Source organism: Rhinopithecus bieti, unplaced genomic scaffold, assembly GCF_001698545.2.
Source record: "Rhinopithecus bieti isolate Rb0 unplaced genomic scaffold, ASM169854v2 scaffold_10548, whole genome shotgun sequence".
In the NCBI taxonomy this organism is placed as follows: Eukaryota; Metazoa; Chordata; class Mammalia; order Primates; family Cercopithecidae; genus Rhinopithecus; species Rhinopithecus bieti.
In genome coordinates this window covers 2558402-2568716 of record NW_016806834.1, presented here as the reverse complement: position 1 = coordinate 2568716, position 10315 = coordinate 2558402, and the positions used below count along the sequence as shown (strand labels likewise).

Here is a 10315-nt window from a genome sequence, read left to right as displayed (position 1 = left end):
AAAAAAAAAAAAAAAAAAAGAAATGACCCTGAAAGATAAGATTTGTCATAATGGATTTTTCTGATGCTTTCTCCAGCTAAATTATTCAACAAATATGCATTGTATAATTGCTCACACTTCTTTCTGTTCTATTCCATCTACCATCACCTTAATTCAATTCCTATCACCTACTGTCCTACCTCCAATCCATTCCAAAGAATCCCATGAGATTAATCTTTCTAAAGCACAGTTGTGATGATTTTAGTTCCATAATCGAGATTTTTAATGGTTTACCACTGCCTACAGAATAAAACTCAGGCTCTTTGGCCTGATACTCAAGGCTTTATATGTCCTGGCCTACTTATCTGGCCTCCTCTCTGTGCTTCAATGTACTTATCTGTGAAAATGCAGATGACAGTAACAGAACCAACCTCATAGAGTTGTTATCAAGATTAAATGAGCTGAAAGCACTTAGAATAGTGCTTGGTTTTACTTACAATTTTACATCTAAATCATGACTGATGATTTTACTTCTAAATCATTACATTAGCCAATTGTTCTGACTCCCTTTGCTCACTCTGTTCCAGTCATCACTGACCTTGCTGTTCCTAGAACATGCTAAGTCCACTCCCACTCCAGGGCCTTTCCACTGACTATTCCCTCTACCTAGAAGGTTCTTTCCCCAATATATCCACACAGACAACTCCTCATTAGCTTTAGGTATTTGCTTAAATATCACATTGTTAGTAAGGCCTACCCTGACTTAAAAATCACAACCCACTTCATCATTCCCTTTACTCTTCTCCATAGCACTTAACAGTTTATAATATACTTTATAATTTACTTAGTTATCACATGTGTTGTTTATTGACCCTCTCTCCTGCTAGAACATGAAGGCAGGTATTTTTGTTTGTTTTGTTTTGTTGGAGCATCCAGAACAGTACCTGGCACACAGTAGTTACTCAATAAATATTTGTTGAATTAATGGAGAACTCTTCTCCTGAATCAATGCATGAATGAGTGACATCTGCCTTGAGCATCAGATCTATACTTCCAACTGCAAATCTCCTTAAAATCAGGTCTTCCTAACAATCCACATGGCCAAATTGAGTATCCGTCATTTTCCTTCCCAAAACTTGCTGCGTCTCCTCTTCCTACGTTCCTTAAATCAGTAATGGCATCACAATCCCTCCAGGCCCTGAAACTTCAGTCATTTTCAGCTCCTCAAGTTTCCTCAGATCACATTCTTCCTCTTCCCTCACCACCAAGTCAATCTTCACAGTTGTTTGTACCCCTAAAACATCTCTCAAATCCATTTCTTATTATCCATTTCTATTGCCACTGCCCCATTTGAGGTCCTCATAATCTTTACTTGGTCTTTGGTCTTTTAGGAAGGAATTCTCTATCTGATCTCTCTCCTCCTGATCTCTTTCCTCTCTAATTTGTTCTTTATAATATGAAAGTTTACTTTTGATTTCTTTCTCTTCTTTTCTATTATCAGTATTGAACAGTCCTATTAGCCAGGTGTGGTGGTGTGTGCTCGTAGGCCTAGCTACTCAGGAGGCTGAGATGGGAGGCTCACTTGAGCCCAGGAGGCGGAGGTTGCAGTAAGCTAAGATCACACAACTGCACTTCTGCCCAGATGACAGAGTGAGACCCCATCTCATACAAAACAAAACAAAAACCGAACAGTCCTATTGAAATACAATCAGTTAACTTTTTGTTGTTGTTGTTGTTTATGAGATGGAGTCTTGCTCTGATACCCAGGCTGGGGTGCAGTGGCACACTCTTGGCTCACTGGAATCTCCTCCTTCTGGATTCAAGCAATTCTCCTGCCTCAGTCTCTCAAGTAACTGCAATAACAGGCGCATGCCACCACTCCCGGTTAATTTTTGTGGGTTTTTTTTTTTTTTTTTTTTTCTTGAGACAGTCTTGCTCTGTTGCCCAGGCTGGAGTGCAGTGGCCGGATCTCAGCTCACTGCAAGCTCCGCCTCCCAGGTTTACACCATTCTCCTGCCTCAGCCTCCCGAGTAGCTGGGACTACAGATGCCCGCCACCTCACCAGCTAGTTTTTTGTATTTTTTAGTAGAGACGGGGTTTCACCATGTTAGCCAGGATAGTCTCAAACTCCTGACCTCAAGTGATCCACCTGCCTCGGCCTCCCAAAGTGCTGGGATTACAGGAATGAGCCACTGCACCCGGCCTCAGTTAACTTTTAAAAGAAAAAACAAGCAACAGAAAGAAAATGAGGATGCGGTCCTTTTATGCCCCTTATAAATTTTTTTCTTTTTTTTTTCTTTTTCTTTTCTGAGATGGAGTCTCACTCTGTCGCCCAGGCTGGAGTGCAGTGGCATGATCTCAGCTCACTGCAACCTCCACCTCCCGGGTTCAAGCAATTCTCTGCCTCAGCCTCCCAAGTAGCTGGGATTACAGGTGCGCACCACCATGCCCAGCTAATTTTTTGTATTTTTTTAGTACAGACAGGGTTTCACCATCTTGGCCAGGCTGGTCTGGAACTCCAGAGTCTCGTTCTGTCACCCAGGCTGGAGTGCAGTGGTGCAATCTCGGCTCACTGCAACCCCCGCCCTACTGGGTTCAAGCGATTCTAACACTTCAGCCTCCTGAGTAGCTGGGATTACAGGCATGTGCCACCACGCCGAGCTAAGTTTTTTGTATTTTTCCTTCTAAATTATCTTAATTCCACCCACTTCTATCTATTGCTACCACCATAGTCTACATCATCATCATCTGTCACCTGAACTAAGGCAATATTTCTAACTGTTTTAATCATTTCTTCTCTGGCCATAGTGTTCTCTACAAGTACACTGTTAAAAATTCAAATCCAGTCATGTCACTCCCCTGATTAAAATCCTTCACCAGTTTCCTAGTGAACTTAGAATAAAATTTAAACTCCTCACATCATGGCCTACAAAGGCCCTGTACTCTCTTTTTTTCTTTTCTTTCTTTTTTTTTTCTTAATAACTTTTTGTTGTTGTTGTTGAGACAGAGTCTCACTCTGTCACCCGGGCTGGAGCGTAGTGGCAGAATCTCGGCTCACTGCAGCCTCTGCCTCCCAGGTTCAAGAGATTCTCCCGCCTCAGCCTCCCGAGCAGCTGGGACTACAGGCACCCGCCACCACACCCAACTAATTTTTGTATTTTTAGTAGAGATGGGGTTTCACCATGTTGGCCAGGCTGGTCTCAAACTCCTGACCTCAGGTGATCTGCCTGCCTCAGCCTCCTAAAGTGTTAAGATTACAGGCATGAGCCACTGTACCCAGCCTCTCTCTTTCTTCCTTTCTTTTCTTTTTTTTTTTTTTTAAAGAGACGACGTCTTGCTATGCTGCCCAGGCTGGTCTCAAACTCCTGGGCTTAAGCGATCCTCCCACTTCAGCCTCCCAGGTAGCTGGGATTATAGTGAATGCCACCGTACCTGGCTAGAGCCCCTATTTTCTGCTTCTTACCTATCTCACCAGCTTCCTACCACTCTTGTACCATTCTTACTACCTCATTATTAATAGTTTCTCCAATGTGCCAAACTCTCTTGCACCTTAGGGCCCTTGCATAAGCTGTTTATTCTGCATAAACACTCTCTTCTATATCCCTTTGTCTTGCTGCTCCTACTTGTCCTTCAGGGCTCAGCTTAAAAATCACTCCTCAGAAAAGGCCTTCCTGCACTCTAGATCTGTTAGGGTTCTTTCTTCACTCTCACAGCACCCTCGACATTTCTTTCACAGCATGTGCGTGTGTGTGTGTGCACACATGTGAGCATGCTAGCAATGATTTATAACATAATTGTTTACAGCCACACTCTGAAACCAGATTGCCTAGGTTCAAATCCTACTTAACTTCACTGAGCCTCAGGTTTTAAAATTATAACTCCAGGATAATAAAACTTTATTGTACAGTGGTTGTGAGAATAAAATAACATTTCTCAAGTACTTTGCACATATTGAGCACTCATAAGTGTTCAACACGTTATAAGAGGAATGCAGAAAAGTTGAGGATTTTATGAAAGAGGAAACATTTGAGCTGAATCTTGAAAGACAAGGAGAATAACAGAGGAAAGAAATGCTGCAAACTGAGGAAGTAACCTAACATTATCACCGAGAGGTGACAAGTCAGGCCTGGCTGCATAGAAGTATAGGGAAAAGTAGTAGGAGATGAAACTAAATATGCAAATTAGGCTGGGCACGGTGGCTCATGCCTGTAATCCCAGCACTTTGGGAAGCTGAGGTGGGCGGATCACAAGGTCAGGAGTTTGAAACCAGCCTGGCCAGCATGGTGAAACCCCATCTCTACTAAAAATACACAAATTAGCCGGGCATGGTGGCGTGCACCTGTAATCCCAGTTACTCGGGAGGCTGAGGCAGGAGAAACGCTTGAATCTGGGAGGCAGAGGTTGCGGTAAGCCGACATTGTGCCACTGCACTCCAGACTAGGTGACAGAGCGAGACTCCGTCTCAAAAAGAAAAAAAAAAGAAAATGCAAATGAAGGGCAAAACTGTACTGAATTACTAAACTGGAATTTAAACCCTGATCTTCTGTTTCCAAACTCACGCTCTCCTCACAGGTAGCCAAGCAAATGTCTAATTGTCACACCTTGTTAAGGCCTGGCAATTTAAAATATTATCTATGTATGCTAAGAACTTGCCCCTTCCCCATAGGCCTGCCTGTTTGTGTCATTACATATTTTCATATTTCCATCTATTATTTGTGACTCTAAACAAAGAATCCTAGGGACATGATTCTAACCCTTCAGGACCTTAAAATCTAGAATATTCAGCTGGGCACAGTGGCTCATGCCTGAAATCCCAGCACTTTGGGAGGCCGAAGCAGGTGGATCACCTGAGGTCAGGAGTTCGAGACCAGCCCGACCAAAATGGAGAAAACCCATCTCTACTAAAAATACAAAATTAGCTGGGTGTGGTGGTACATGCCTGTAACCCCAGCTACTCCAGCGGCTGAGGCAGGAGAATTGCATGAACCCGGGAAGGAGGAGGTTGCAGTGACCCAAGATCGCACCACCGCACTCTAGCCCGGGCAACAACAGTGAAACTCCGTCTCAATGATAATAATAATAATAATAAAATCTAGAACATTCAAACTTATATATATAAAGATATAAGTAAACAAAAGCAGCAAAATGAAAACATTAAATTGATCCACTCAACATAGAATTACCCGTAATGTATGTTATGTAAGGAAAGAACAAAACTATGGATGATCCCATCGTGAAAACCCTAAAGACACTTATATATAAAGAGGAAGTCTTAAAGATCTAAAATTATGTTTTTAGGCTGGGCACAGTGGCTCATGCCTGTAATCCCAGCACTTTGGGAGGCTGAGGCAGGCAGATTACCTGAGGTAAGGAGTTCAAGACCGGTCTGGCCAACAGGTGAAACCTCATCTCTACTAAAAAATACAAAAATTAGCAGAGTGTGGTGGCAGGCACCTGTAATCCCAGTTACTCGGGAGTCTGAGGCAGGAGAATTGATTGAACCTGGGAGGCACAGATTGCAGTGAGCCAAGATCGTGCCAGTGCTCTCCAGCCTGGGCAATAGAGCGAGACTCTGTCTCAAAAATAAATAAATTAATGAAAATAAAATAAAATTATGTTTATAATGAACTAATATAAAATTTCACTTGCACTGCCTGAGCATAAACTGACAGTGGAAAAAACTAACCCAGGAAGTTCAAGATGAAAAAGGGATTGTAAAATTTCAAATTATGATGGGTTACACACAAAGTATATCATTAGAATTAACTGTAGGGCCTACCATACACAAAGTATCTTCCTGATCACCTTAAATGTTCCAAATCATCCTAATGATACATACTACATTTTACTTTCTCTTTTCTCATTCTCCCCTACAACTCCTCACCTTCTAGGAGATCTCGCGCTAGCCCTGGCTCTGCTCCTGTGGAACGGACAAAATCCGACAGAACAGCATCCATGTCCAGGGTCATGTGATCATCAAGTACTTTCAGCCAGCTGGATGTAGGTAGAACATAGATCAAAATTCAGGCCTCCACCTGAGGAATAAATAAATACATAAGGCTCAAATTACACTGGAACAGGATAATCACAGCCCCATGTCAGCACCTTCCTAACCAAATGGTGAAACTATCCTAGCTCATTCATTTCAGTTGAATTTTAAAATACAGCACTTTAAAATTATGAAGAGTAACATTTTATTTCCTAACTCTTCATTAACATTAATATCTCAACATTTACATTAACCAGTAACCTGTAATACCACCCTGAAAAATGCTTTTCCTGTACTTTTCCTGAGTACTGCGTTTCTACCATGAGTTTGCTTATCCAAACTAAAGAAGGAAGCAACAGGCTACCATCCTGAAGAACTCCCCACCTGCAATAGTCTCTAACATGGCAGCTTTGTTTATTTCCTTCCTGGCACTTGAATACTCTCAAATTATTTTAATTAGTTGCTGTCTAGCCATCTCCTCTAATATATGTTTCCTGAAAGCAGGAAACTTGTATGTCTCCTTCACTAATGTATCCCCTGCATGTATCACTTGGCACAGTGCTAGACACACTGGCCCTCAATAAATATTTGTTGAGTGAATGAACAATTACTATACACTGGATAATTTCAGAGTTGACTAGTGTTTTGATGCTAGCAGAGGAGTAAACTGATAGCTTAAAACTACTCAAAATACAATATTAGGCCGGGTGCAGTGGCTCACGCCTTTAATCTCAGCACTTTGGGAGGCTGAGGCAGGTGTATCACCTGAGGTCAGAAGGTTGAGATCAGTCTGGCCAACATGGGGAAACCCCATCTCTACTAAAATTACAAAAATTAGCCAGGTATGGTGGCAGGCACCTGTAATCCCAGCTACTCGGGAGGCTGAGGCAACAGAATCACTTGAACCCACGTGGGGCGGACGTTGCATTGAGCCGAGATCACGCCACTTCATTCCAGCCTGGTCAAAAGAGTGACTCTCCATCTCAAAAAATTAAATTAAATTAAATATAAGTTACTCCACAAAGCAGAGTAGGGACCTGAAAGGTTCATAACAAGAGTCAATCTCTGTCCATTAACCTCATGAACCCAGGAAACACATCTACTCCAAACACGTCTTTCTCCACACATGACAAATGACTGCCAAATAAGTTCAACTGAAAAAGATCTCTTCTTTCAGACTTTGGCAGAAACTACGTCCCTGACCTGACAACTGGCACCAATCCAACATTCCTCAGAGGTTAAAAGTCAGAGGGAAGCAATAAGAGTGAAGAACAATCTCTGACCAAATTCTGCCAAGTTTACAGTTTTCTATAGAAGACTCATTCATTAAGTTGCCAGGTACACTTTCCTTACCATACCCACCAATCCTACCCACCAATCCCCTGCCTTTTGGGAAAGGTCAAAGTATAATTGTTGAAGGCAATAAGTGACAAGGCAAATAAACAAGATTTGTGGGTTATAAAACCAGTAGGTCACAAACTTGCTAACACTGGATTTTTTTTTTTTTTTGAGACAGAGAGATGGCAAAATAGAAATTATTCTCTCTTGTCCTGTTCTAGTAGTACGAGAGATCCGTGAGTGCAGGGACACAATTTCTTCATTTTTGTAACACCAAGATCTAGTGTAGCATCTATAATATAGTAGGTAGTCAAATGCCTGAAGAATTTTTAAATGATTCAATGACTAAGCCAACTTCCACATCAGCTACCAACAAACCAACCAATTTGAAGCTTAGCAGATCAGAAATTCTAGGGCACTTCTTATCACCCTTCTAGTTCTAAGTTTTAAAAACTCTCCTTTCTAAAGGGACATCAACCATGCTGTCACTACTCTTACTGCCCTCACACTATATGAGTTTACCTACATACACCTATATGTATTAACTAGGTGACTTTGGTCAGATTACTTACAGGGTTTCAGTTGTCTCTTCTATAATCTAGACTTGGATTAGATGACTCCTAAGATGCTTTCAAGGTTTAAAAAGTAAACTTCTTCAGTTCACTACAGCCTCATGATCTATGATCTTTGACTATCATTCTAGATATTGTCAATTTTAAATTTACCTGAGTTTCAATATCATAATTATCAGAAAGAATTACTAATACATAAAGAATTTTTGGTCTAAGATACCTCAAATTCAGAATGTCAAGTTATAAAGTAAATCAGTCCCTTACCTTCAGGAATTAGGAATTAAATTCAGAATTAATAGATGAATAAATCCTCCTCCCATCCCCCAATACAGGCAAGAATTTCTTCTCCAAACCCATTTTAGCCACAGCTTTAGGTCACAGGAAGAGGTACTAGCTCAAATAATTTATACACATGAATAATCCAAAACCAAGTGTATAGCTGCAAAATAAATTTCAATCTTCTCTCTTTAAAAAAATAGCAACGCAACTATAAAGCCATTTTAATAACTTCTGAAAGAATGTGAGAAATATACAATAAGTACACAAAATAGTAATCACAAACACGTGCTCAGCAAAAAGGAAGAGTTGACTAAGCCATAGGCATGTAGGCAATTTCACAGCCAGTCTTCTGAGTGAGAGAAGTGAATGAAAACCAGTGTTATGGCATCATAGACCTCACATGTCAACATAGCACACAGGCTATTCTTTAAAAAAACCTATTTTAACAAAGTAATTTAGAGGCTCAACATTATCTAGAATGCCTTGCTCTTTAGCAAAAATTTGAAGCACTAAGCCAAACTTCTTAACAGCACATTCTTACATTTGATGTCTCCAGGTGCATGCTGTGGACCCTGACCTAAACCCACCCAACAGGTGAGAACAACAGCTTTTGTTACATCACCACTAATACCTTGCTTAAGCTTTTCAAATTCCAAATGGAGATATCAAACCAATGATTAAAACACAGTGTTTGGGCCAGGCACGGTGGCTCATGCCTGTAATTCCAGCACTTTGGGAGGCCAAGGAGGGTGGATCACTTGAGATCAGGAGTTTGAAACCAGTGTGGCCAACATGGTGAAACCCTATCTCTACTAAAAATACAAAAATCTGCTGGGCGTGGTGGCTAGTCCCAGCTACTAGGGAGGCTGAGGCAGAAGGATCACTTGAACCAGGAAGGCGGAGATGCAGTGAGCTGAGATAGCACCACTGCACTCCAGCCTGGGCAACAGAGCAAGACTTTGTCTCAAAAAAAAAAAAAAAAAAAAAATTCAGGCTGGGCACAGTGGCTCATACCTGTAATCCCAGCACTTTGAGAGGCTGAGGCAGGAAGATCACTTGAGCCCAGGAGTTTGAGACCAGCCTGGACAACATAGTGGGACCCTGTCTCTAAAAACCTTTTTTAAACTAGCTAAGCATGGTCGTGTGTGCCTATAGTCCTAACTACTCGAGTGGCTGAGGTGGGAGGATTGCTTGAGCCTGGGAGGTCAAGGCTATATAGTGTGCGACAATCATGCCCCTACTCTTCAGCCTGGGTGACAGAGTGAGACCCTGTTTCAAAAAAAAAAAAAACCAAACACAGTTTTGGCTCTGTCTCAGGAAGAAGGAAGAGGAGAAGGAGGAAGGGGAGGAGGGGAAAGGAGAAGGAGGAAGGGGAAGGGGAGGGGAGAAGAAGAAAACCAGTGGCTTTCAACCTTTCAAATAAAACAGAGGTTTTCAACTATTTGTTAACTGAATGGTGTAAAGACAGCTCTCACCTGGCATCAACATCTTCCAGCTGAAAGGGCCTTTAGCAATTACTTAATCCAAATACCTGCCCCCATGCAAGAATCCTTCTGTTACATCTCTGACATAAATCACATAATCTCCACTTGAATACAAGGTCTGACAGGGACCTCATTACTCTGCTATAATGTCTACTTTATTAGTGGATAGTTTTAACTGTTAGAAAATGCTTTTCTAAACGAAAACAAAAGCTATCACCAGCCTCACACCCCAACTATAACTTTCACACACCGGTCTTGATTCTTTTCTCCAGGACAATAAAACCTACTTCCCAAGGATGATGGAATTTTCACGCAAAATTATTAGACAAAGCATTTCTTTACATAAACATTTGTTGTAGATCAACATCATGATGTTGTTATGGGCCAAACAGTGGCCTTTATTTTACAAAATCCTGTCTTATATCATTACTTGCTTGTATCTATATTCATTCATAAATATTTGTGCTGACCTCATTCCATAAACTTAACAGGCTGAATAAATTATCTTGTTCAAAATTTGCTTCTGCTGTCTTTGCCTCTCACCCCTACTTCCACTTCCACATCATCTTGAAGTAATGACAGCAGTGAAGATTAAAAACTAACAAGTTAATATTAGTTAAGCACTTCTAAAAACACTCTTACTCGGCCGGGCACGGTGGCTCACGACTGTAATC

General features: G+C 41.3%; 1 protein-coding gene across 1 annotated transcript in view; it reads right to left on the bottom strand.

Moving 5' to 3' along the window:
- The window catches only part of OTUD7B (OTU deubiquitinase 7B), a 74667-nt gene that overhangs the window by 30305 nt on the left and 34047 nt on the right, over positions 1 to 10315 (bottom strand). The window contains 1 exon segment of the mRNA XM_017877846.1: positions 5864 to 6014. Within this exon segment, the coding sequence (XP_017733335.1) occupies positions 5864 to 5948 (85 nt within the window). The 5' untranslated portion in view covers positions 5949 to 6014.